Source organism: Salvelinus fontinalis, chromosome 36, assembly GCF_029448725.1.
Source record: "Salvelinus fontinalis isolate EN_2023a chromosome 36, ASM2944872v1, whole genome shotgun sequence".
In the NCBI taxonomy this organism is placed as follows: Eukaryota; Metazoa; Chordata; class Actinopteri; order Salmoniformes; family Salmonidae; genus Salvelinus; species Salvelinus fontinalis.
The window spans coordinates 14,363,294-14,390,481 of NC_074700.1; the positions used below are offsets into that span (position 1 = coordinate 14,363,294).

General features: G+C 45.4%; 2 protein-coding genes and 1 pseudogene across 2 annotated transcripts in view; all 3 read right to left on the minus strand.

Moving 5' to 3' along the window:
- LOC129835243 (ephrin-B2-like) overlaps nt 1-8,694 on the minus strand; it is a 74,682-nt gene extending 65,988 nt beyond the window's left edge. Inside the window, exon 1 of the mRNA XM_055900777.1 lies at nt 7,367-8,694. Coding sequence (XP_055756752.1) covers nt 7,367-7,515 — 149 coding nt within the window. The 5' untranslated portion in view covers nt 7,516-8,694. The remainder of the gene's footprint in view (nt 1-7,366) is intronic.
- A 1,166-nt stretch (nt 8,695-9,860) lies between these two features.
- Nucleotides 9,861-16,408, minus strand: si:dkey-111f13.5 (inner centromere protein). Its single transcript, XM_055900778.1, has 6 exons — nt 15,852-16,408; nt 14,745-14,938; nt 13,481-13,726; nt 11,734-11,861; nt 11,023-11,092; nt 9,861-10,290 (listed from the first exon to the last, which is right to left on the minus strand). The coding sequence occupies exons 1-6, from the start codon at nt 15,931-15,933 to the stop codon at nt 10,135-10,137; spliced, it is 876 nt and encodes a 291-aa protein (XP_055756753.1). The 5' UTR covers nt 15,934-16,408; the 3' UTR covers nt 9,861-10,134.
- A 481-nt stretch (nt 16,409-16,889) lies between these two features.
- LOC129835429 (telomerase Cajal body protein 1-like) lies at nt 16,890-26,307 on the minus strand (annotated as a pseudogene).
- Between the last annotated feature and the right edge of the window lie 881 nt (nt 26,308-27,188).

Here is a 27,188-nt window from a genome sequence, read left to right on the forward strand (position 1 = left end):
AACTCTGTGCGTGTGTGTGTGAGATATTGTGAAGAATGTGTCTTCGGCGGTGTTAATGGCACACAGGAAGAAGCTCTCAGGGTGATGATGATCAATTGGCCATCACTCACTATCTGGGTCACGACACATCAGACCACAGCCCCGTCACCCCTCTGCTAACTCTTCTCTACTCCCACTTTCTCCATCCCTTTCTCCCTCCCCAGTCAATCACCGGCCTCTCCTCCTCTCTCTCTCTCTCTCTCTCTCTCTCTCGCCATCAGTGCCAGACCTCATGTCATCATCCACCCCTCTCTCTCTCTCTCTCCCGCCTCCTCCTCCCCAAAGAGTCAGTAAGCACTGTCAGTTACTGTGTTACTGTGACATGATTCAGCTGGCTAGGTCAGGATAAACATTCCCATTGCTCTCTGACACACAAACGCGTGCACACACACACACACACACACACACACACACACACACACACAAACACACACACACACACACACACACAGTTGCCAAAAGAGAAAAACATAAAACATGTTTGACTAAAACTGACATGAATAAACACAGAATAGAGCACTTCTGTTAGGAACAGACAAAGGTTGTCTCTCAAATGGCACCCTATTCCCTATATAGTGAACAACAATTCCCTATGGGCCTTGGACAAAAGTAGTGCACTAGAAAGGGAATAGGGTGCCATTTCAAACACACGCAAAGTTTGTCGGTGAAAAGAGACCATTTGACGCAACTAGCTCAAAGACAGACAGGAACTGTTTTGAATAGATCTAGTTTCTCAGGAATGGGAGATAACAGAATAACTGTGGCTTTATCCATTGCTTTGTGTTTATATGCTTTTATGCATAACGTTGAGCCAGGCATGCAAATGAAGGCCTCGCCTTACCAACCTGAGGGGGATAGGAACACCTTGGTTGGAACACACACACAAGCAGGTACTGATACACACACACACGGAGGTGATAATTGTAATCCAGGCCACAGGTCTGTGGGGCCAGGTCTGTGCATCTTAGCATCTGTAGGAGGAGGAAGAGCAAAAGGGAGGAGGAGAGGAAGGAGTAGGAGGAGACGGGGGAGGAGGAGTAGGAGGAGGATTGCCCTGTGAGGTCAATCCCAGACCAGCTCAGCCCAGCCGTGGTGAGGCCAGGCCACTCATTAGCTTGGTTCACAGTCCCCTCTAAGCAGGATCATCCCCCCCTCACGGAGGCATTTGGTCTGGCCCTGAGAGGACTGGGAGGCTGGGGTGGGGTTGACAGAGGGGCCACGTGCTGAGAGCGGATCCTAGATCAGAGGAAACCTGGGGGATTTGGGGGGCACCACCCCTTGCCCCTGTCTCCCCATCTCTCCTACACACACCCAGGCCGAGGCCGATTAGCTTTGTTTAACCAGTGGATCAGGAGGATGAGAATCACAGATCTCAGTGGGCCAGCCTGCTGATCTATAGGCCATGTGGATGGACATTATTGTGTTGCACCCCAGGGCACTACTCTCATCCAGATGTACTGGAGAGCAGAGAGAGCCCCCATTGCTTTTCACTGTGTGTGTGTGTGTGAGCGCACAGTCCACCAGTCCCCTGTAAATGTAGAGTGACCATTCTGCCAGTCTGTTACAGGTGGAGATCTTCTCATATTGTGATTTTGACAGTTACTCAGCTATGTACCCGGGGACTGAAACCTATACAACTAGTGACCCTAAAGAACCACAAAGTATCAGACTACCATTCATTCCTGAAACCTCATGTGGTGTGTGTGTGTGTCTGGGCTTCTGACATGCTGTCTGGACATGGTGTGTGTTGGACTCTCACATCACAGACAAAGTGACTGTGATATATGAAGCCCACACACTCACACGCTTCAAAGGGGTAGTTAAGTCAGGTCGTCTGAGTATTCAGTGTAATGCAGTGCGTGTGTGTGTGTTTTGTGCGTTTGTGTGTGTGAGAGACATGTCCATGTGTGTGTCTGTCTGCTTGATCTCATACCCCAGGGAGCAGAGAGACAGAAAAGGACACCCCACTACTACCCTGCCTACCTGCCCTCCCTGAGTGGCGACCCGCCTGGGTGGCTACCCGCCTGGCTGGCTACCTTACTAGTTTCTCTGTGAGTGAGCCAGCTGTGTAGTGTAGTGGCTAGCCTGTTCTTTTCTGGCACATCAGCTTAAAGCTCTATTCATATCTCCCGACGCTTTTCGGCTCGTAAACTCTCTCTCACACACAACTTGGCCTTTTCAGTTAGAGGAGCAAAAACAAGTGCCTGCTGCTGAGGATGCTTCACTGTGCAGCTAGGAGACAAGAAGCTCCCCATACTCTCCCTTTCTCCCTTCTTTATTCTCTCTCCCCCTCTCCCTATCTCTCTCTCTATCCGTCTCTCCTCCCTCCAGTGCACTCCAAGCTCCTACTCTTTTCTTCTTTATCCCCCTAATAAACTCAACAGTAGATATTCGCTAATCATTTTTGCCCCAGGATCCGTGTGACTAAGCTTACTGCTTCTCATACACTCCTATCCACACAACAGAAATCCCTCAATGGAAAATACATAATTCATATATAGGGAAACGTAAGGGTGGATTTATGGTTGAATTAAGGTTTGATTGTACCCATACAAATAGTCACTAATTAACCATAAATTACACTGCATTAATAATATAACCAACAGTAACACCCCCCCCCCTCTTCTTCTCACCCTCCTCCCGATTACATTTTCCCTTCTGTTTTGAGACCCTGTTGTGCTCTGTTTTGTCTTTATTTTTCTACTTGAAACACTTAGCCTAGTTAACCAGCCTTTTATCCAGGGTTAAATTAGCAGACGATTAATTCATTATTGAGAATCTGGAAGGGGTACAAGTCACCGCGAGCAGTCGAGGGGAGACATCCATACACCCCCCACACACACACACACACGCGTTTACAATAACCTACACTTTTAGAAAAGGTTCCAAAAGGGGTCTTCGGCTGTCCCCATAGGAGAACCTTTTTCAGTGCCAGGGAGAACCCTTTTTTTACACCCTCTGTTGAAATGGTTATACATGGAACCCAAAAGGGTTCTGGTATGGGGACAGCTGAAGAACACTTTTAGGTTAGAGAGACAGGGAGAGAGAGACAGGGAGAGAGAGACAGGGAGAGAGAGACAGAGAGAGAGAGAGAGAGAGAGACAGGGAGAGAGAGACAAGGAGAGAGACAGAGAGAGAGAGACAGGGAGAGAGAGACAGAGAGAGAGAGACAGTGAGAGAGAGACAGGGAGAGAGAGACAAGGAGAGAGAGAGACAGGGAGAGAGAGACAGGGAGAGAGAGACAGGGAGAGAGAGACAGGGAGAGAGAGACAGGGAGAGAGAGACAGAGAGAGAGACAGAGAGAGAGAGACAGAGAGAGAGAGACAGGGAGAGAGAGACAGTGAGAGAGAGACAGAGAGAGAGACAGTGAGAGAGAGACAGGGAGAGAGAGACAGAGAGAGAGAGACAGGGAGAGAGAGACAGAGAGAGAGAGACAGAGAGAGAGACAGTGAGAGAGAGACAGGGAGAGAGAGACAAGGAGAGAGAGACAGGGAGAGAGAGACAAGGAGAGAGAGACAGGGAGAGAGAGACAAGGAGAGAGAGACAGGGAGAGAGAGACAAGGAGAGAGAGACAGGGAGAGAGAGACAGGGAGAGAGAGACAAGGAGAGAGACAGGGAGAGAGAGACAAGGAGAGAGAGAGGGAGAGAGAGACAAGGAGAGAGAGACAGGGAGAGAGAGACAAGGAGAGAGACAGGGAGAGAGAGACAGTGAGAGAGAGACAGGGAGAGAGAGACAGTGAGAGAGAGACAGAGAGAGAGAGACAAGGAGAGAGAGACAGGGAGAGAGAGACAAGGAGAGAGAGACAGGGAGAGAGAGACAAGGAGAGAGACAGGGAGAGAGAGACAAGGAGAGAGAGAGGGAGAGAGCAGACTTATTTAGGCTGATAGACCAGACCAGACCAGCTCGAGAGGCATGCAACCCTCAAACCCTTTAACAACTCCCAGTCTGATCGTACACACTGGAGCATCCAAAACCCTAGCATAGGCTAAAATCATATCACATCTAATGAAGCCATTTATCTTCTACTGTGTGTGTATGTGCCTGTGTGTTTGTGTGTGTGCAGACACATGCATCTCCAAGGGTGGTGCACTCTCTGTACAGAGACCCAGCCAATGTGACCCAACGCCATCAGCCTGATGTGTGTGTGTGTGTGTGTGTGTGTGTGTGTGTGTGTGTGTGTGTGTGTGTGTGTGTGTGTGTGTGTGTGTGTGTGTGTGTGTGTGTGTGTGTGTGTGTGTGTGTGTGTGTGTGTGTGTGTGTGTGTTGGCTGTACAGCATTAGCGACCAGCTTTCCTTCCAGTCCCCCTCCTAACTCACAGAGAGTAATAACAGATTCGATCTTTCATTAGCCCAGCGTGTAGTTGATAATGGGAGATGCTGAGATAACAATAAAGGTGTGTATGTGTGTATGTGTGTGTGTGTGTTAAGTGTGTCTGGGATAAGGATAATGTATGTGTCGGGGAGATTCTCCCAAGGTGATCGTTCTGGTTCAATTCCTGTTCCTTAAAGTATAACGTGTACTGGCACTTGTGTCTTAACGCGTATCGATTCACGTACATTTTGAGTCATTCCACCTTTAATCCTCCTGACTCCATCCTCCTCTCTGTTGTTCCCTCCACCTCTCATTCACTCACCCTTTTTCTGTCTCTAACCTTTCCCTATGTTCCATCCATCCAACCCCTCTTCCCCTTCCCTCACTCTCTTCTTTCACCTACCTTTTCCTATGTTGTAACCATTCCACCTTTTTCAATCCATCCATCCAGCACCCCTCCCTCTCTCCCTCCCTCATTCCCCAGCTCCTTTCTCTGACCTACCTTTAGTCACCGAGTGTCCCCTGCTGTGTAGCTGTATAATTAGCGCCTGAATGTGACACGTTTTTAATTTGCCACGTCTAGTCACTGCGCTCTGAGAGGAGTGAGAGAGCGAGACAGAGAATGACAGGAAGAGAGAGAGGCTTGAAAAAGTGTGAGAGGAGAGAGAGACAGAAGGTAAGAGGGAAAGTGGTGAGAGAGGAATGGACAAGAGGATGGAAATAGACAAGAGACTGGGAGAGAAAGAAAGAGGTAGAGAATGAGAGAGAGAGTGATAGGTGGAATGGTAGAGAGAGAGTGAGGCAGCGAGGGAGAGAGGCAACGAGTCCATGAAAAGTCAGTGAAAAAAACAGGCCAATGTAACTTGAAGAAGAGATTGACAAGTGGAGAGATGGAGGAGGGCAGCGGGGGAGTTGGATAATGTAGAGGTGAACACCCTAAACATCAAAGCAGCGAAATGAGGGATGGTCTTCAGAATAACTCCTCATCACAGTCACCAGTACATTTGCTACAAAGCCAAAATGTGGACCATGCATGCACTTCATGTGAATGTAATATTTTATTCAGGCTTTACATGGCAGTACGTGATCATTTTGACAGTATACAGGAAATATAGTGTGTGTGTTCGGAAAGTGGGGGTTCTTCTTCTCTTAAACACTTGTCAACGTGTAATAACTTGTGTAATCACCATGTTTCAAACATGTAACAACATGAGTTACAGAGCAATTATTTTGTGCGATGAAGTCAACCGTTGGGTCTATTTCTCCTGTGACTGTCTCTTTCCATTCCGTGGCACTTAAGGAAGTGTGAAAGGGTAGCGAGTGTGAACGTCGCCACGGTTTCCCATTACTTACATTTGACATTAGTTCTAGACATAGGCCTACTTACCTCACAAATGAAGGTAACAGAACTTAGAAGTGACAAGTCAATTAAATTAGAACCCAATTGCATACTCTTAATTAACCAAGCATTAGGCCCACTCACAAAGTACTTCCATTGCTACCCCTCCACTCCTTCGGTGAAAACCACCCTCCATTGTCCAAGGCTGATGTACCCATCAGATTACTACGCCCACTGCTGACGAAGACTCTGTGTGCATCTCAAGTGCCACCCTATTCCCTATGTAGTGCACTACAAAGTGAATAGGGAGATATTCGGAACACAGTGCCTCATTAGGGGCTTCTGCCAAGAGCTACAACGGCAGAGCCGTGCAGAATTAGATCTCTCCTCGCTGTAGCATCTGTTGAAGGAAATAGAGGCCCCGGAGTAGCCCAGTCCACGGACCACATGGACGCATTAAAAACCTATTCATCTTAAAAACAGCCCTCGGCATCTGTAGCTGGGCCTAATAGCCGCGCATAACCTACATTCCGTTCCAGACTGAGACCAGCTATGGAGTCTTTGAGTAGGCTACCTACCACACACGCCATCGCCACCGGGTGTCAATTCAGACGCACGGAAATTGGCGGAGGTGTGAGGAAACTGATGGAAGGTGGTCTCGGTTGTTAGGCAGAGTAGCTAATGGGAGGTGTTTAAAATGACATTTCTCACCTAATGGACTTTCCCTTTTCCAGAGGGAAAAATGCAAATGACTTGAATGTGTTCAGGGCAGGCAGCCTCTATTGTTAATCAATGTCAACTTGGCCTACAAGGCTGCACCATTTCTAGACCACTAAGATGAATATGGTTTTATTATTCAAAGTCTATTTATATAGCTATAGCCTATATAATTGAATCTCACCCAGAAATGACATAGGCCTAGATGACAGTAGCCAAAAGAAACAAAGTTTATGCACATTAACTACAATGTAACAACCAAACAAATGCAACTAGATAATTGACACAGAATTTTGATTACAATGCCTGATTGCAATAGATAGGCTTGATCACAGTTTCCCAAACTTGGTCCTGGGGCTCTCCCTGGGTGCAAATTTAGGTTTTCGCCCTACCATTACACAGCTGATTAAAATAAGCTCATCATGAAGCTTTGATTATTTGAATCAGCTGTTTAATGCTAGGGCAATAACCAAAACATGAACGCTATTGGGGCACCAGGACGGAGTTTAGGAAACACTGCTCTAGATGAGGGAAACGAATTTCATGCCTGGAAAGGGAAAATCGTTTTCAAAATGCTGTCGTAAAATCCCTCAACACACACACACACACAATACAAACTGGCATTTACGAGCCTGGGCCACATAAAAGCCCATAACTTCTTTAGCCTTAGATAACTCGAGAGAGAGAGAGAGAGAGAGAGAGAGAGAGAGAGGGAGAGAGAGAGAGGGGAGAGAGAGAGAGAGAGAGAGAGAGAGAGAGAGAGAGAGAGAGAGAGAGAGAGAGAGAGAGAGAGAGATACAGTTGTATAGGCCTGGAGTTATTGCACACCCTTCTCCAAACTTCGTTGAGAGCTTTAAACTTCCACATAATAAAGATAGGCCTGTAATTATCGTTTACAAAAGACTAGAAGGTAAACATCACATAGTCTGCACCGCAAGGCTTTACTTTCCACTCTTACCTTTTGTTCAATGAATTCCAATAGATAGGCTCCATGTTGCTCACCGCCGTCCCCAGTAAATCCATTAAGATTATCAGCAGAAAGCCCAGTCTACTCCCACTTCTCCGACGCGCCATTGCAACCACACTAACCCGATGATTTACCCCCATTTAAAAATAAATGTGATATTTTCTATGATGTTGGAGATGGGGGACTTTCAAAACAAAGACTATAGCCGTGAAGGCTATAGGTGAGTCACTCAATGCGTGAATATGAGATATCGTGCCTTGGGCAACCTCATGGATATAAACCGAAAATAGCACACAAAACGCGTATTTGACACTGAACTATGACAGATAAAAGTTGCTCTATCCGTGACCGTTGGACGACAATATAGGCTGCGTCCTACGTAAATCGACAATATTTTCTGTGCGTGTCCAGGAGAAATACTATGCAAATCCCATGACTTTCTGATTATTTTGTCATTAGTCCCTATTTTTTCTCCTCAATGCGATGTCCACTGGCTCGTGCACAACTCCCCTTCTTCCTCAAAAAGAAATCCCGTGGATCGATTTCTAGTGGTATTTATGTTGCGTCTTGGTCTTGGCTATAATTGTTTTTTCCCAAACAATGTTCCCTTGTTGTCTGTGCCGATTCTGTTGGGCTTCTCTCCCATTCCTTCTTTTTTTTAACGGATTTTCCACCAATATAGAAAGGGTACTTTATTTTTAAAAAAAAATCGCGATAGAAGCGCTAATGCTGTGTTTAAAAATGGAAGAGGATTTTCTCTCGTTTAGAACAGAAGCTCCATCCCCATAAAGACGCGTTGATGCTTGCTGGTCGGTGGATTTGTCATTGCGCGGTCTGGTCCCCACTCACTCCTTGTTCTTTCTCTTCCAATTAGTAAATCCGAGATCCTATCCCAAATGATTTGTAAATGCGACTGGCAAATAAACCTCGGTTAATTTTGACATCCAAGAACCAACTTATCACAGAACAAATAAAAACACTTGACTAGAAAGAGAACTGAAGACAAGAACATCTCCAGCCTATTCAACTTCAACTAACCAGACGAATATGAACAAAATAAAACTTGGAATAATAAATATACGTTTAACATAGACTATATCCTTATGTTATAGACTAGCCGGTCTGGTGTGGCGAGTCATTTGGAATATAAATAGCTTCCCTTCTCCGTCAATGTTGTCCATTCGATAGCCTATCTCCCCCGTCTCACTAGTTCAAATTCCCACTCGTTTGACTTGCCTAACGCTCGGAGCGTATTGACAGACTGCCTGCTTGTTTGGGAAAAGGGGAGGGCAAATGGGAGGTGTATGCTCGAATGAAAAAAAAGACCCATCTCCCGACTGGCAGGCGCACTAAAGGAGCGGAAAACTCCTTTCGTTTTTTTTTTTTTTTTTTTTTTTTTTGGGGGGGGGGGGGGGGGTCGAGTCGGTTTTACTCATGTATATATCACCCTCCTTCCCCTCTCCTTGTGGGGGGGGGGGGTGGCAGCCGCTCTGGACCCCGAGCCGAGACACGCAGGACAAACTCGGACTCCTCCAGTCTCTCCTTTCGGTCTTTTCTGCCTCTTTCAAAGAAAGCTTCCCCTTTCTCTGCTTCATCTGTTTGCAGACTCCAGCAAACAGTCGCTCACGCTGACCATCATGCACGACAAATGCTGCGATTCCTTGGTGAGACAATTTGTTAAAGATTGGTGAAAGGCCTCGAGCGCCCCCAGTGTGTATTTCTTATTGTTCACAAAGTGGTAGCCTATTCTAGACATAGCCTATTTGGGATTTTATGAAAGAAAATGACAGGTCTCTCTCTAATTATTCATGTATAATAACTGTTCATTGACAGCCAAATTAGGAAAATGTGTTCAGAAACGTATTATGTTAGGTGAATGTTATTCTAATTCGGACAAGTGTCCCAAGGCCTATGACCCTGGTCTTTCCTCAGACTCCCACCCATATTTCTCTCTCTCTCTTTGCTTTGACATTGTTGAAAAATTATAGCCTAAGCAATAACTTCCAATACTAACAGTTGAAAGAGCCGTTTGATTTGACGATGTGCAGAGCACTGCGGGCGACAGGCACCTCGGTGGCCGCACACTATTGTTTACAGTGGGGCCCTGCTCGCCAAGAGAACAGACGGGGCTACATGCCATCTGACTGTCAAGTAGGGACCAAAACCTTGCCTGCACTGCCACCCCGTGGTTAGATATGTAACTGCATGACATTACTGCGGAATTACATGCACTTTTTAAAATGTAACTAGACAAGTTAAGAACAAACGCTTATTTACAATGACGACCTACACCGGCCAAACCCTGACGACGCTGGGCCAATTGTGCGCCGCCCTATGGGACTCCCAATCACAGCCAGTTGTGATACAGCCTGGATGACGATATGAACATGATCTAACAAAAGGTATGCTGATTTCTTGGTTCTGAAATAAGCTGGCATACATTCTCCGTGCAGATTAAACTAAGATGATAAGATAAGACAGCATATTAAAATGGTATCAGTTTATTGCTGAATACATAGTGATATGACCTTCATACCCTATATGTACACATTCCTGGTGATGACAGACCAGAGAGGCATCTGAGTTCAACTGGTAAGGAGTTGGATGAAGTTGCTCCTTAACATTGATCTAATGTCAGTGTTGAAGTCTTCCCCATAATAGTTACGATCAGGATTGGGAAGAATAATCTGATCCTAGATCTGTGCACACAGGCAACAGCAATGTTGTAGCTGTAGTAGCAAGTAGATGTCTGTGCATCATCAGGTAAAGTCTTGTGTGTTGATGACATCATCCGTCTGGACCGCCACGTCTGTATAGCCAGGTTCTCTGCCCAGGCGACGGAGCTTCAACAGGTAGTCAGAGTGGAGGGAGGACTCGGTCAGATCCACAAACTGTCTGTAACTACACTGTAACCTCTTGACAGAGAGAGAGAGAGAACGGGAGATGGAAAGAGGTAGAAAGAGATGGAGGATAGAGAGAGCGAGTAGGAGAGAGCGTGAGAGTGAAAGATAGAGGGAGAGAGATGGTGAAAAAGAGACGGTAGGTGTTCAAATCTATGGTTTTATATGAGAAGGTCAAACTGAGAAAAACTAGGGAGATCTAATGAGAGAATGGATGGCTTGAAATTCACAAATACAACCCAAAATGAACATAGTGGACGTGGTCACAATTAAAGGGCAAAGAGACAAAATGTTTAACACAAAACAAAAGTCAGGGGATGAGCTGGCATGGAACACAAGGCTTCTGCTCTGGCTCAGAGAGAGAGGGAAGGAGGGCTGGAGCTCACATGTGCATGTTATGGATGGAGAGAGGGGAGAGTGTGTGTGTGTGTGTGTGTGTGTGTGTGTGTGTGTGTGTGTGAGTGTGTGAGTGAGTGAGTGAGTGAGTGAGTGAGTGAGTGAGTGAGTGAGTGAGTGAGTGAGTGAGTGAGTGAGTGAGTGAGTGAGTGAGTGAGTGAGTGAGTGAGTGAGTGAGTGAGTGAGTGAGTGAGTGAGTGAGTGAGTGAGTGAGTGAGTGAGAGAGAGAGAGAGAGAGAGAGAGAGAGAGAGAGAGAGAGGACTGCAGCTAGCTCATGTGGCCCATTATGGATGTGGGTGGTAGTTTAGTGGTGTTCATTTATTCATGATGACCTCATTAAGTGTGCTGACCTTAAACTCTGTCTCATATCTCATCCTCTCCCCTGTGACTCTGGCCAGACCCTGCTCCAGCTGCCTGTACCTAACACCACACACAGAGACAGACAGGGAGGGAAGGAGACAAGGCCAAACACATGAGAGGGAGTACACAGAGAGAGAGAGAGAGAGAGAGGAATAGAGAGAGACAGAGAGCGAGAGATACATTGCCAAAAACATGGACACACATACACACATTGCAAAACCTGACGCAGACAAACACCGCAAGGCAAGACACACAACGGCACGCATACACACACATTCATATTACCAAGGCATGAGAAACACACAATAACAGACATCACAGGAGGTTGGTGGTACCTTAATTGGGGAGGACGGCTCATGGTAATGACTGGAGCGGAATGAGTGGAACGGTATCAACAACATCAAACACAAGGTTTCCATCTGTTTGAAGCCATTCCATTTGTTCCGTTCCAGCCATTATTATGAGCCGTCCTCCCCTCCGCAGCCTCCATTGACACACATACACAATGTGTGAAGAGAGGGCACGCAAGGGCATACACACTATGGAGAATGACAGAGAAGTAGTCATGTAGGCAGGTATGCAGGAGGGAGAGGAATGCATACAGGGAATGCAGAGAGATGGAGAGATAGGGATGGAGGAGGAGGAATGGCTCAGCGTCAGTGAGTCCCATGCACATTGTGTGTGTGTGTAGACATTCTTGCCGGCTTTGCATGAGAGCGAGTTCCACGGTATGTCTGTCCTGGAGAATCTGTAGGTCCTTCTGTGCCTCTCTTTCACACTGCTGTCGCACACACACCTCTGTTTCCCGAACAAGCCTCTTCACATTCTCCTGAGAGAGAGAGAGAGAGAGAGAGAGAGAGAGAGAGAGAGAGAGAGAGAGAGAGAGAGAGAGAGAGAGAGAGAGAGAGAGAGAGAGAGAGAGAGAGAGAGAGAGAGAGAGAGAGAGAGAGAGAGAGAGAGAGAGAGAGAGAGAGAGAGAGAGAGAGAGAGAGAGAGAGAGAGAGGAGAGAGAGAGAGAGAGAGAGAGAGAGAGAGAGAGAGAGAGAGAGAGAGAGAGAGAGAGAGAGAGAGAGAGAGAGAGAGAGAGAGAGAGAGAGAGAGAGAGAGAGAGAGAGAGAGAGACTGCATGCAGAATTCTGCAATAATATCCTCTGTGTACAAAGTAAAACACCAAACAATGCATGCAAAGCAGAATTAGGCCGATACCCGCGAATTATCAAAATCCAGAAAAGAGCTGTTAAAGTCTACAACCACCTAAAAGGAAGCGATTCCCAAACCTTCCATAACAAAGCCATCTCCTACAAAGATATGAACCTGGAGAAGAGTCACAAACACAAACAGACCCCACAGAGGCCCAGGACAGCAGCACAATTAGACCCAACCAAATCACGAGAAAACAAAAAGATAATTGCTTGACAAATTGGAAAGAATTAACAAAAAAAACTGAGTAAACTAGAATGCTATTTGGCCCTAAACAGAGAGTACACAGTGGCAGAATACCTGACCACTGTGACTGAACAAAACTTAAGGAAAGCTTTAACTCAGTGAGCATAGCCTTGCTATTGAGAAAGGCCGCCATAGCCTGTCTTCTCTTGAGAGCCAGGTCTGCCTATGTGCACACTGCGCACAAAAGGAGGTGGAAACTGAGCTGCACTTCCTAACCTCCTGCCAAATATATGACCATATTAGAGAAACATATTTCCCTCAGATTACACAGATCCACAAAGAATTTGAAAACAAATCCAATTTTGATAAACTCCCATATCTATTGGGTGAAATACCAGTGTGCCATCACAGCAGCAATATTTGTGACTTGTTGCCACAAGAAAAGGGCAACCAGTGAAGAACAAACACCATTGTAAATACAACCCATATTTATGTTTATTGATTTTCCCTTTTGTACTTTCACTATTTGCACATCATTAAAACACTGTATATAGACATAATACGACATTTATAATGTCTTTATTCTTTTGGAATTTCTGTGAGTGTAATGTTTACTGTTCATTTTTATTGTTTCTTATTTCACTTTTGTATATTATCTACTTCACTTGCTTTGGCAATGTTAACATATGTTTCCCATGCCAATAAAGCCCCTTGAATTGAATTGAATTGAGAGAGAGGAGTGAAATATTACAAGCTGTAGTACAAACACACACACAGAGTCTGGACAGCTAACATTGTGGGGACACACAAATCAGTCCCATTCAAAATCCTATTTTGCCTAACCTTAACCCTAACCCTAGCTCCTAACCCTTAATGTAATTCTAACCCTTAATGTAATTCTAAACTTAACCCCCTAGAAATAGCATTTGACCTCGTGGGGACTAACAAAATGTCCCCAGTTGGTCCAATTTTTGTTTGTTTACTATTCTTGTGTTGACTTCTGGTCCCCACAAGAATAGTTAAACACGTCCACATACCCTCACACTTTTTGATATCGCCCACCTGTACTTTTGCCTCCATGGCCTCTACTTCTCTCCGTCTCTCCTCTTCCACCTCTCTCTGTATCTCAGCCCTCATCCTTCCGCAGGTCTCCTCCACCGCCAGCCTCATCTCCCTCTCGATCTCCTGTCGCAGCCCCACACAGCGCTCCTCAAACTGGGCCTGCTGCTCTACCCGCTCCCCCTGCCTCTCCTCGGCCTCCAGCCTCTCCCTTGCCAATAAGGCCTCTTTGAAGCACACCTGCAGACACTTGGGAGGGAATAAGGGAGAGAAGAAGGGAGGAAAATATAAAGCGATGGTGGTCAAAAGGAAGGTAAGGAGGAATGGAGTGAGGGAGGGAAAGAAAGATGAAAGGAAGAAGGGATGGATGGAGAGAGAAATAAAGAGAGACTGATGGTGGTCAGAATTGGCACTGTGCTCAGTGGTTTGTGGTAGTACGCCTCAGGGCTGGTGAGGAAGAGTGTGATCTTAGGGTTGGCTGCTGTACCTTTCCCTAAAGTGCAATTATAGAACCCATTACTCCAGCTAGGGCCTCTAAACTTACAGCCATACGTCCTATCTGCCAGACCTCACCTGCATACAGGAGACTCCACAGCCACTTCAAAAGGCCCTGTTTATCATAACTATATATTGCCAGAGGGAATAGAGAGAGCGGGGAGCAGAGAGAGGGAGGGGGAATTTGGGGAGAGAGGGAGGGGGAATTTGGGGATATGGGTAGAGAGGGAGGGGGAGAGAGAGAGAGAGAGGGGGAGAGAGGGAGGGGGAGATGAAGCGAAGCGCGCTGAATTACTTATTCTTTATGTATGAGAACATATTGGAAATTCAAATCTGGTGCAGTAGGATCCTGGTCTGAGTTAGTGTATGATGTAGTTTAATGTGTGGGTTATAGTGATACCTTACATCTATACGGTATGTTAATCAAGGTGGGTGTTTCACAGGGATATCCAACACATCTGGATTGAATGAGGTGAGATCAGAGTAGTGCTGATGAGAGAGAAACCTTGTGTGTGTCATGTTTTCCTGGATTCTCACAGTGTATAGCAGGATATAGAGCTAACACGTGCCATTTACCCTCATCTCCAGTGTAAGCAAGAGGAAATGTGTACATCAATCATATCTAAAGCCTTGGACATGGAAGAAAGAGAGAGAACATTTAGGTAGATGTAAAATGCCATTGAGGAGCTATGAAATGTGCTGTGCAAAGATGACTTGACCATTGAAACATTTATTTTTCAACTATGGTTTGTCTTCTTAGTGTGCTTTTCACCTCTTCCTGTTGTTTCAGTGACTTCTCTTTATCCTCCTCTGCCCTCTGCAGAAATACTGCCATCCAGGGGGACTCCCCCTGTGTGGCCCCCACCTCTGGCTGCTCGGAGTGGGGGGAGAACGAGGATGGCCCTGGGTCCTGGCTGGTGCTTGTGGAGGTAGAGGTGGAAGGAGGGAGAAAATACTCTCCCAGACCTGTTAGGACCAATAACCAACAGCAGTCTCAGTACTCCCATAGAACAAGGTCCGACAACTCCGGTCCTGCAGGGCCACTGTTAGTGCAGGGTGTTGTTCCAGCCCCGCATTAACACACCAAGCCTGTTAACATTACAACCCCATCCAGGACCATATATCCCACCCCTGCCATTGAATCAAACTTGGATATTCTCAATCTGCAGAAAATTACTTTTAAATATGACATCAATGTCACAAGCCCTCAGTGACAGGAAATCTATTCCCTCCATTGCCCTGAAAACATGTTCCTTAAAAGAGAGGAGCAGAGCAATGAGAGAAACACCATACAAGTGTAGCTAGACATTTACAATTCCGCCTCCAGATATGCGTCAACCTCTTTCTCCATGTGGAATTACCCTGTGTCAAACTGAAGTGTATGTGTGTGTGATGTGTGTGTTCTCTGAGTACTTTCTACCTAGGATTAGCTGCTCCAACAGAGGGCGGCCATTTGAATAATTGTTTTCAAATGTCTTTCTCAACGTCAAAATGCCATTTCACTTTACGTTGCTACTTGCCTGATATTCCCCACTTGGACGACAAGCGTTTCTGACTATAGACTGTGGAGGCAGGCAGAGTGGGTGGGGTGCGAGAACAGATTTCTCAAAATTAGAACCAAAGCCTCTGTGTATTTGCAAATAAACTGACTGCACTCAAGCAAATACACTAACAAAAGTGTCATGAAGGTAGAACATGCCCCTCATTGTTTGCACTGTTTTTAATGGAGGCTGCCGAGAAGTGAGAGAGAAAGTGAGAGAAGAAATCAAGAGGAACAACACCTCTCATCTTGGACTGAAGTAGCCCATTTTACACTGTGTTGTTAGTTGAGCGTTGCGTACATAAAGCATGGTTTGAGTGTTGCATTGCTGAGTCTCACCCAGGATGTGTGTGTGGAGGAGCCTCTGTGTGGAGAGGGTGGTCCGGTTCAGCATCCTCTGTAGAGACCCCATGTCAGACATGCTCCTACCCCACTAACAAGAGCACAGACCCCTTAGACTGGATAGAAGCCTACCCCCTTCTTATTCACTACCTTTGGCTGGATAGATGAACATACCCTCCCTATTCACTGGTTGACTGCTACTGAAATACCCACGGTTCGACACTGAAGACCACAGATTCACTCCTCTCTTTCTGCACTAACGCCCGCTCACCATTTCTGTTTCACACTCTCTTTCTCTGTCTCGCACCCCACTTCTCTCGCTAGGCTCTTCCCTTATTCTACAATGGTCGCTTAGCAACGCTCACAACAAAAAACTGCCGCTCTTCAACTTGGCACTTAGCTCTACTTATACCCGAGGTTTTACTGTGCGCATTTGTAATGAGGGTATGCTCGAAAGGCATTTGACTAAGATCTTTTTCAGAAATGTAAAATCTATATAGTCTTCTCACTTTGCCAAAAAAGCTTATATTAAATAACTATGAAGAAAAATAAATAAAAAACATTTGAAAACATTAATTCAGCATAATACTGGCAGAAGAAAAGGAACCATAATGAGACTGGTTGAGTGAACAGAACCTTATTCAATCCAATTCTTGGACAGACAGCAAATCCACCCGTAAGAGTTCGTTTGCCCTCTAGTGGCCTCTTCCTAAACTTGCAGACGAACTAGACAGCAACATGCAATGGATATCTTAAAAAAGAAAATACTATATATATCAAATTAACTTATACAAACTTAAGTTGTGCTACAACACAAAAGCAGCATAGCAGGCATTCTACATATACAAATATTGTTGATAATTCTATCCACACTGCCACAAGAAATCACAGGACTGTAAAGGAACACCGGCCGTGCGCAGTAAATCCTCTGAGTGTCATGTTGAATCGCTGGGAAATTAAAACAAAAGGAACAATGTTGATGTGTTATCTCTCACGGACTTTGCATTCACTATAAAAAGACGATTGCAGTATCCATTTGTTTGTGGTTACAGCAATTATGCCAACTGCTTACCGATTTTAATACATTCAGAAACTAAATATTCATCATGGCTATAGAAAAATATACATTTACTGACGCACGTATAGCGACACCTTGGCACTTAGAACAATAAAAATAATATTCACAAATCAAAGCTCTGAATTGCACTTAAACTAGCTGTATTGGGTTATTCTGGGCAGGACTGTAGACAATAGACTGATCCCAGATCTGTTTGATTGAAATGCTAAATAATGACCATAAAACAACACCGACATATCTGGGACCAGGCTATACAGACTAACACAAGTTAAACAACGGAACACTCCCATGAAGAAACATGAGTGGAGAATAGACAACACAATGTACACTGTGCTCCTCCAAAACAGTGGGCCTGGTCTGGCTGTGGTTTTACAATTACATGTAGTTTGAAATGGGGAAGAACTCAGTTAGCTTAGTAGCATGTTACCAAAAATTCCTAATAACACGTTAGCATTCACCATAGTTTGTACCTTGGCTTCGAGACCGGGGAAACTGTTGTTCCCTGAATCCAAGGGACTCAACACACTGGTTTGCATACTCAACAGAAAAAGTACTCCCAATATTGTAGTAAACTTTACTCAGTGGCAGTTTGAAGTTACATTTGGTTCAGTCCTGAGGAGAGGGGTTTGACTTGGGCTACTCCACCATCAATCAATCACCACCATAGGTGCTGGTTCCTCCTGCCCCTCGCTGGCTGGGCTGAGTGGTCCGACCCACCACAGAGTCAGGGCGTTGTCCTGTCTGACCTCTGGGGTCGGTGATATCATAACGTCACCCTCTGAACCCGAGTCGGAGGAGTCTCCGTTGCTACTGTCCCCCGGGTCGAGGAACTGGCGCTGCCCGCTGGTTGGCACCAGCAACGGCATGAAGGGGTGGACATTGGAGGAGAGAGAGAGCGAATGGGAGGGAGAGGGGGATGAAAGAGAAAGAAATGTAGTTAAATATCAGAAAGTGGCAAATATGACTAAAATACACTTCTGCAAAGTCAGAAGACAACCAAATAAATCATATGGGAGGCCCATCAACAACCATCTGGTATACCTGATGCCGTTGGTGCAGTCCCCATGAGCCTGGAACTGGAGGTGAGGCTGCAGTACCTCCTCATTCCCATCGGGGGGAGATGTGAGGGTGTCCCACACTGACACCACCCCCCCTGTATCGCCACTCAACAGGTACCGGGCAGACCTACAGAGACACAGGGGCAGCAATCACCTTCAAATGAAAAGAGTGGAGTGAAGAAACCTTGTGCTTTTGGGACGCCCCAGTCTAACACATAGTCAGTCTAGAAGGAACAGGTTTAGACTTACGCATCCAGGTCAAAGTTGATACGTTGGTTGGTGGCTACTTTCTCTTCAGAGAGAACAGAACCTTGCCCGGGTCTCTCAGATCCCAGCACAGAATCTCTGGGTCCTACACACAATCATCATTCAAAACACCTCGACACATACAAGAGCAACAATAACATTGATCATGAATGTGGGCATGTGTTTACATGTGGAGAACCACCACGTTCTCCACTGTGACACTGTGTTCCTCTTCCCCAATCTCTCTCTGTGAGCGGACAACTTTTTGAGGCCCGTGTCTCTCTTTGTGTTGCCCTACCTTGCACCCGCCAGTGTACAGGTAGTGTCCGTCGGGTGAGTAGGCGAGGTGTGTGATGCCCCCGTGGTGCCTGGGTGGCAGCAGGGCCAGCAGAGAGCCGTCCTGGCAGGAGTAGAGGCCTGCGGTGCGGGAGTACGAGCCACAGGCGTACACAGACTGGCACGGGCTGAACGCCATGCAGGAGATGATGCCACATTGACCCTGCTTCTTCACTGGAGAGGACAGGGAACACACTCAGCATCTATAGAATCTGGTTAGGTTTAAGAATAGGGTTAGGGGATAGTTAGTTGAGATTTAATAGCACTTCTATAAACCCTCTGTAAGGGATCTCTCCAAATAAAGATGTACCCAGTATCGTTTCTGTTGCTACTATAGGTGTGGACTCTACTCCACACCTATAGTGGGCCTCTCCTCACAGTCCCGTCCAGGCCTGTCTGTGTAAAACACCGACAGTCTCGTCGAAGCCGCAGTAGAGCTGTGACCCGTCTGGGGAGAAGCAGAGGGAGTGGGCTGTGGTCAGCTCATCCAGATGGTTGTAGGGTCTGAAGCTGGCTCGCAGGTCCCCGTTGAACGCATCCCAGATATGGACCGGGTTCTCACGACTGCTGCCGGCTATACTGGTGGAGAGAGAGACAGCAGTGGTGAGAGACGGCGGGACAGAGGGAAGAAGGATGGAATATGGTTAGAGAAGGAAGGGAACGATGGAAGGAGAAAGGAATGGAAAGACAGTGAGGAAAGGGAAGGATATAGAAAGGAGAGAGAAGGATGGAGAGTGGTGGTGACAACTGGAAGAGCAGTAATGGACACACACTCATTTCATCTCCGTTGAAAAATAACTGACACACACTGACACTGCTTTGTGCCAGATTCATCTGGCCTCATCAGTGAAACACCCCACTGAGGCCATTTCAGGACTTCACTATGCATTTCACTTTTAATATCATTCCTCCCCTCTATCTATTCAAAAACAATAGCAGTTTGTTGTCGCATTGGGGTGTATAATGGACAAAAACGATCCATCAACAGACATGCCGCATGGCTATGGCTTTTCAACTTACATAATTGCGGGGGTCCACAGCCAAACAGCGAACCTAACAAACCAAACGCCGAAACATCACTGTCTGAACTGAAGCTCAATTAGCCAAGAGGAAATTAACCTGGGCGGCTCAGTGCTGTTATGGCACTGTGTCTTTGTTCTGGCTGTTGGGAATCACCCCATTATAATGGTACACCACAGCTAGCCTGGACGCCGGCCCAGAAAGCAATACAAAGGAGGAACACCAGCAACTATTCTACACTCTCTACAGGACAGTACAGCACATGGCTGTTGGCAGAGAGATGGAGAGAGAGAGAGATAGAAAGAGAAAGACAGGGAGAGAAAGAATGAACATAGAGTGTACAAAACATTAGGAACACCTGCTCTTTCCATGACAGACTGAACAGGTGAATCCAGGTGAAAGCTTTAATCCCTTATTGATGTCACCTGTTAAATCCACTTCAATCAGTGTAGATGAAGGGGAGGAGACAGGTTAAATAAGGACTTTTAAGCCTTGAGACAATTGAGACATGGATTGTGTAAGTGTGCCATTCAGAGGGTGAATGGGCAAGACAAAATATTAAAGTACCTTTGAATGGGGTATGGTAGTAGGTGACAGGCGCACCAGTTTGAGTGTGTCAAGAACTGCAATGCTGCAGTTTTTTTCCCACACAACCTTTTCCCGTGTGCATCAAGAATGGTCCACCACCCAAAGGACATCCATCCAACTTGACACAAGTGTGGGAAGCATTGGAGTCAACATGGGCCCTGTGGAATGCTTAACACCTTGTAGAGTTCATGCCCCGACGAATTGAGGCTGTTCTGAGGGCAAAAAGGGATGCAACTCAATATTAGGAAGGTGTTCTTAATGTTTTGTACACTCAGTGTATATGTCCATGGTTCGTTTGACGCCCTGAACTGATGTTTAAGAAACGCTAAGGCCACATCATTCCACCTGACTCCACTCTGTAACCAATAACACCAGGTGAACAGGTCCAAAACAACATTGTGCCGCCTGAACACGAACACAGATGAAGGATAACATAGTTGACATGGGGTGTCAGCTCCGACTAGCCCCCTCATCCCTGGCTGCTCTCAGGGCCCAGCTCTCAAGTGGTTCATCCCTCAGATAAATCATCTCCTCGGGTTGTTTATGCTCTCATCCTCCACCCTGTTTGACTCCTGTCTCTCTCTCCCTCTTAAACTCCCTTTCTTTTTTCTTATTCCCCCTCTTTTCTTGCCATGGAGAGATATTTACATGTGGTTTATGGATTGATCCTCCTGTATTGACTATGGTGTGCACCTCTCTCTCTCACACACACACACACACACCCTTTTTATATTTTCTCATTCCCTTTCATCTAGAGATGTTGTTTCCCTCGCGCTGTGGGGTGGACCACGGCCCACGCTGGGCACTGATCAGAGAGGAACCATGGGAGGAGGGGGGTACTGTTGTTAAGGCGGCCTCGTTAGTAGGCCCTACCAGCGTTGCCCGTAACAACGGCATTCTCCACAGTAACGGCTGGGCGCCATTGATCTCAGCTTCCCACAGCACAGACGTCTTAATAATTTCCGCGCTTTTGTACGGCTAGAAAAAAAACACGCAAAGACACACGCACACACACATACAGAGAGAGAGAGAGCCAGGAGAAAACCAAAAGTCTGGAAATCATGAGGCCCTTTAAAAAGCGTCTGGAGTTGTTAGTTCTTCTGTTCGTTCTGTTAAAGGATGAGTCATCAACCAAAGCACCACAGGTCTCGGACAAACAAACAGACAGACAGCACTGGGGTTCAAGGGGAAAATGCCAAGACTCCTCAAATAGAGAGAGAAATAATGATGATTTTACAGATTAGCAACGAGGTGCAAAACAACTAAACTACAGTGCTCAAGTACTAGCACTGACTCCATTTTCACTGTCAAGTACTAGCACTGACTCCATTTTCACTGTCAAGTACTAGCACTGACTCCATTTTCACTGTCAAGTACTAGCACTGACTCCATTTTCACTGTCAAGTACTAGCACTGACTCCATTTTCACTGTCAAGTACTAGCACTGACTCCATTTACACTGTCAAGTACTAGCACTGACTCCATTTTCACTGTCAAGTACTAGCACTGACTCCATTTACACAGTCAAGTACTAGCACTGACTCCATTTTCACTGTCAAGTACTAGCACTGACTCCATTTTCACTGTCAAGTACTAGCACTGACTCCCTTTTCACTGTCAACAGTCTAATATGGAACTCAGTACAGCGCATACAATGTAGCATGGCTTAGTTAAGTCAGCAACCAAGGCTGTGGGTTCAATTACCGCAAGGTAGAAGTCTTCACGTGTCCAACAGACCTGATATTCCGAGATCCAACCTGGGACCGTAGCGGGTCCGGGTTCCTAATTCTGACTTTGGTCTAGGATCGGAGTCGGGTCTGATAATTGCCACAGATCTCAGGTATGTGCAATTACAATTTATTTAGCGATTGGACCGGTACTCTGTTAATTTAATGTGTGAGGATGAGAACTGTGCAAGCTTGTTATCTGTGTCAGCCAATTGCAACTCAATAAAATGTATAGCTTATGTCCAGCTGAAACTGGTTCTGGCAGCTCACCTCACATACGCCTGCTGCTGAGGAGAGAGAGAGCGAGAAAGGAGCCTTGGCCTAGTCTACTGTTGATTGACAAGATGGAGGCCTTTTTCATTGAAGTGACAACAAAAGTTAGAGGAGAAAGAGTGAAAAGAAGCCGACAAGGGGAATGTCCCCAGGGACAAGTTTTAATATTGTAGTGGACAAAGATGAGAGAAAAGTTGGTGCGGCCAAATGGACTGTGTGCAAATCGTTTTTGAGGTTTAATGCAACTTAAACGCATTTGTTTTAGTATTCATTATAATTTGTTTTATCATTATAGGCCTATTTAAGAAACAAAACCAGTTCTTTAAATAAGCAAGTTTGTGTATTCCGTTTTGTTAAGACATTTTCACTGGCTAATTTAAGATCGAACTGTCTTTTAAATGTTGTGCTACGTGTTTAGTTGAAGGTTAAAAGTTGGCCTGTTGTAAAATAAATATCATTAGCCTATTGCCGTCATTTGTTGGGTAGGCCTACAGTAGGCACTCACCTTTGTTGGTAGGCCTAATTGCTGCATTATCCTAGCCTGTTTTAAACTTTTGTGAAGGTTTAAACCAGTGCTTTAAAAAAATAAAAAAAGTGTTTTGTTTCATTCTGTTGAGACATTTTCTTTGACCAAATTAAGTTCCAACTATAATGTTGTGTTTTCCGCAATATAATAGAATTACCGGTAGGACTACTATACGGCTACTCGCACTTAAACCATGAAAAGCAAAAACCAAAGGCGGTGAGATGCAAAACTTAATTTAATGCCTCAATATAAGAACATGTTCATATTTTCCCTATAAACAATGACGTAACTTTATAATGGGAATATCAAAAGTAAGAAACTCTTGTGAAGGTTTGGTGTGGTATGGCTATTATTAGGCTCAACTACTGCAGGCCTATGAAGTCAGTGGGCACCAGCACACCAACGGACTCTGACGGTTGAACTTGAGGTGAAGAACAATGTTTTAGGCCTGTCAGTTACTCCTTTAATCTAACAATATAATAATGCTTATCTTTCTAAAAAAAATGTCCTGATGGAAAATGTACATAGTAGCCTCCTGTACGCCAGTATCTGTATAGCAGTAGTAGCCTGACAAGTATAAAGAAATGCATTTCGGTGTTGGGAACATGACGCCGGCATATCTTCATCTTACTCTCCATCTCTCTAGGGCTAAGCTTCTTTTCCTTTATATAATGTTTTTAAATATTATTATCATACAGTGGGCTCATACTCATGCAATGCCCTAATGCATTTAGTGCTCAAATCTCTGACCAAAAAAATAAAAAATAAAAACAATAGGCTATACAGTTTTGAATATGCTACACATCGAAATGTAACAAATCGTTGTTTTTTTGTCATTTTTATAGGCAGTTAACTGTGGATCATTTAGCCAATATCACTCGTTTATTGATGGAGCTGGCAGCGTTTCTTTCTCTCTCGCTTTCTTCTCTCGGAGCTGAACTGGTCTCTCGTATCCGAACCAGCACGGGCCTCTTCGTAACATGTCTGACTGGCCTCGGGTCCATTCAGAACAGGTCTCCGTTTCTTTAAAAAAAAATATTTGCGCATATCAAGTCAGGTGGGAAAGCCACGGATCCATTTTGGAATGGGTCCAAGTTTTTGGGACCCGTCAAAGACTGGGTCACATACTATAAACCGCTTTGATACAGGATATAGGGCGGCAGGTAGCCTAGCGGTTAGAGCGTTGGGCCTGTAACCAAAAGGTCACTGGTTTGAATCCATGAGCTGATAAGGTGCAAAAATCTGTCAAGGTGCCCTTGAGCAAGGCACTTAACCCTAATTTGCTCCAAGGGTCACTATACTACTATGGTTGATCCTGTAAAACGACACATTTCCCTGTACCTGTAAAACGACACATTTCCCTGTACCTATCCGATGTACAGTATGTGACAATAAAACATCTCTTTATAAGCGAATGCTAAGTGGCATATCTCTGATATGAGTGGTGGTAGTAGTAGAGGAGGGCTGCTGAACTCACAAGCAGGAGTCCGGATCCAGAGAGCTCATCTTGGGATACCAGCAGTAGTCATAGATGGTTACCCCCCTCTGCCATCTTCAACACTGGACTCTGTAGGGCAGAGAGACCATTAGAGAGAGGAGGGAGAGAGAGGACAGCTTATGTTGCTAGTTCAGTGCAGAAACGTGGTAATTAATTACAATGACCATAATCCATTGCACCCATTTTTTCTGTCTCAGACAGAGACAGATATACTTTTACGCCTGCTATGTTAGGTTAGATACACAAAGACCGAATAGACCGCAATGAGCGAGGAATGTACACAACACATCAACAAGAAGGATAGAAACAGTTCAAAGTATGCCTTATCTACATTGAATAATTAGTCAAATGACTGTCAGACAGCTCTGCAGCATACTTAGGCAGGCTGGCCTAGCTAAATAGAATGACTAAAGACAGTACAGTATGGGAAGCACAGAGACAACATTAGATGGTTAGGCAGGCTGGCCTAGCTAAATAGAATGACTAAAGACAGTACAGTATGGGAAGCACAGAGACAACGTTAGATGGTTAGGCTGGCTGGCTGCTACTACCTGAGCAGAGATGAGATGATGACTAAGGAATGAAAAATAACAAAGTTCTCAAATAAAAACAAACATACACAACTGAAACATTGTATTATTTCGTAGTAATTAACGATTTTTCTATTGATGTCTACCCAATGTGGACCTAACAGAGACAATGGAATATTTTCAATGTTTTGGCAATTGATTGTTCAATATGTTTCCATTCTGTGCCTCCTCTCAAATCTTCTTTCCCCTGGCTCCCTGGTGGTCTGCCTGCGTCAGACGTTGGTGTGGTTGGTGCTATTGGGGTAGTGCTTCTTCCTGCAGTGTGGATGTCTCAGTCTGGGGGAGAGTGGGTTCATCACAGCACCCACAGGACAGTGGAGGGTAGAAAGATTGGAGGAGAAATTGAATGAGAATAAGACAAAACATATATGATACACATAAAATAAAACACATCATGGTAGCAATAGCACCAATGATAAAGCACACCATCACAAAAATCAACAAAATTACACCTAGCAGTGTTGTTAAAACGATATTCAATGATGGGCTGATTAAATTATGGCTAGTTCAGCAATTAGTTAGATAACTTTCCAGAAGATACCAACCCTACTTTTACGCTTGTTTACACTGTGCTCGGGAGGCAATCATGCTTACCTTAAGACACTATGGCGTCAGCGCAACATGTGTCAGAAAACGTACCTAGATGCATGGATGGGATATACCACTGTACTCCAACTTTGACCTTTATCCACACTGATACTTCGAGGAGGTTGAAATACTGTCCTTTTCATCCTCATGCTAGCTAGCAGTAGCCACCGCAGCAATTTTGGAATGGCAGACAATCAGCTCATTTGTTGTTCAAGTAATGTGCCATTCCACAATGGCTGATGTGGCCACTGCTAGCTTGCACCGGGACAAAAAGGGCATTTTTGCATTAAAACTGGTAGTATTTTTAATCTTCTCGATGGCGCAGTGTGGACAAAGGTAACATTTGGAGTACTGTACAGTGGCATCCCTGCATTGGGGGTACGTTTTCCGACTAATATCTCACTCCTACTCCAGTGTCTAAATGTAACCATGATTGCCTTCCGATCCCAGGGCAGCTTAAAGTAAACAAGCGTAACGGTTGGGTCGGTATCTTCTGACAAGGTATCTAGCAAACTAACTACAAAACATGAGTTAACTACTGATGGACAGTTAGCTAGCAAGTTACCAATTTGGTCTGCCTCACGATTTCTCTATTAGGCTTTACCAGCCTCCTCGGCAAAGTAATCACTGTTCTTCGAATGACTAGAAGTCTGGTTACAACGTAGCCGTACACTGGAGTTTCTAGCAGCAGTCAAGAAATCAAGTCATGCTGCGAATTTGTAAACACGGGAGGCTGCCTTGAGGGGAACTATCGCGAGACTTCAGGCTATCCATAGCCCGCCCTCCTCCTTCTTCTTCGATGGGGTTTAACGGCGGTTGGCATCCAATGTTAATGGTGCATTACCGCCACCAGCTGTACGGGGTATTGAATGCCCCCCCCCCGCCATACTAGGATGTTCATGTTGTTGTTCATGGTGTTGTTCATGTTGTTATTCGTCTTCTATGGTATATTGGCGATTGCGCAATTTAATGTGCATCCCACCATCCACTGTGCCGGATGGAAACAGGATTCCCAAAAAATGGAACAAACTACCAAAAAATGTATTCAATAAACAACTTTTCTGTAAAAAAATTTAACCAATCTGATCCCTACACAGGCTCTAGGGGAACCAGGGAGAACGGGTCCTCCGGCACCAGTCCCAAAACTTTCTTAGAAGTTTCTTAGAAGTATTTGAGATTGTACCATACACTTTATAACTGTGGCAATGAACGCCACAAAATCAAATCTTTCGACTGTCAGCAAACATTTACTACAGGCTGTGGTGCATCCACTACCATATCTTCACTAGCATCACTTGTTTTCTCAATTCTATTAATAGCCTTTGTTTGACCGGTCTAACTTTTACCACCTCAATCTCCTTCACCCTTACAGGGTACTCCAGGAACTCAGGATCATGATCCACACCACAGTTATGATCCCCACCGTCAGCCTTCTACACTGTTCTTCAGCATGTGTCTGTCTGCACACACTTGAAACATGGCCAAACCCTTGACAATTCTTACAGTGCAGTGGTTTGGGTACGAAAGCTCTTACAGCGTATATTGTGGCAACCCGGGGGCCAGCAGGGAGCTACAAAGAAAGGAGCAGGGCCTTGGTCAGCTCCAGAGGGCTAGAGAGCCACGGTGAGGCAGCACCATGGACAGGCACCAACTGGGGCTGTTGATTCAACACAAATACTACTCAGTCCAGGTGCTGCAACCAATTGGCACCTGGAATTGGTCCCACCAAATGAGTATAAGTAGATGTGTAGTCACTCGGGCAGACAGGCAGAGGGTACGCCGAGACTTCAGAAGAACCGGAGTGAG

Excerpts from the sequence above, each read along its gene's own strand:
- si:dkey-111f13.5 (XM_055900778.1), bottom strand. The coding sequence starts at position 15,933 with ATGTCTGACATGGGGTCTCTACAGAGGATGCTGAACCGGACCACCCTC. Across the intron at positions 14,939-15,851 it reads CCTCCACACACACATCCTGG|GTCTGGGAGAGTATTTTCTC; the intron begins GTGAGACTCAGC and ends TGGTCCTAACAG. Across the intron at positions 11,862-13,480 it reads CCATGGAGGCAAAAGTACAG|GAGAATGTGAAGAGGCTTGT; the intron begins GTGGGCGATATC and ends TCTCTCTCTCAG.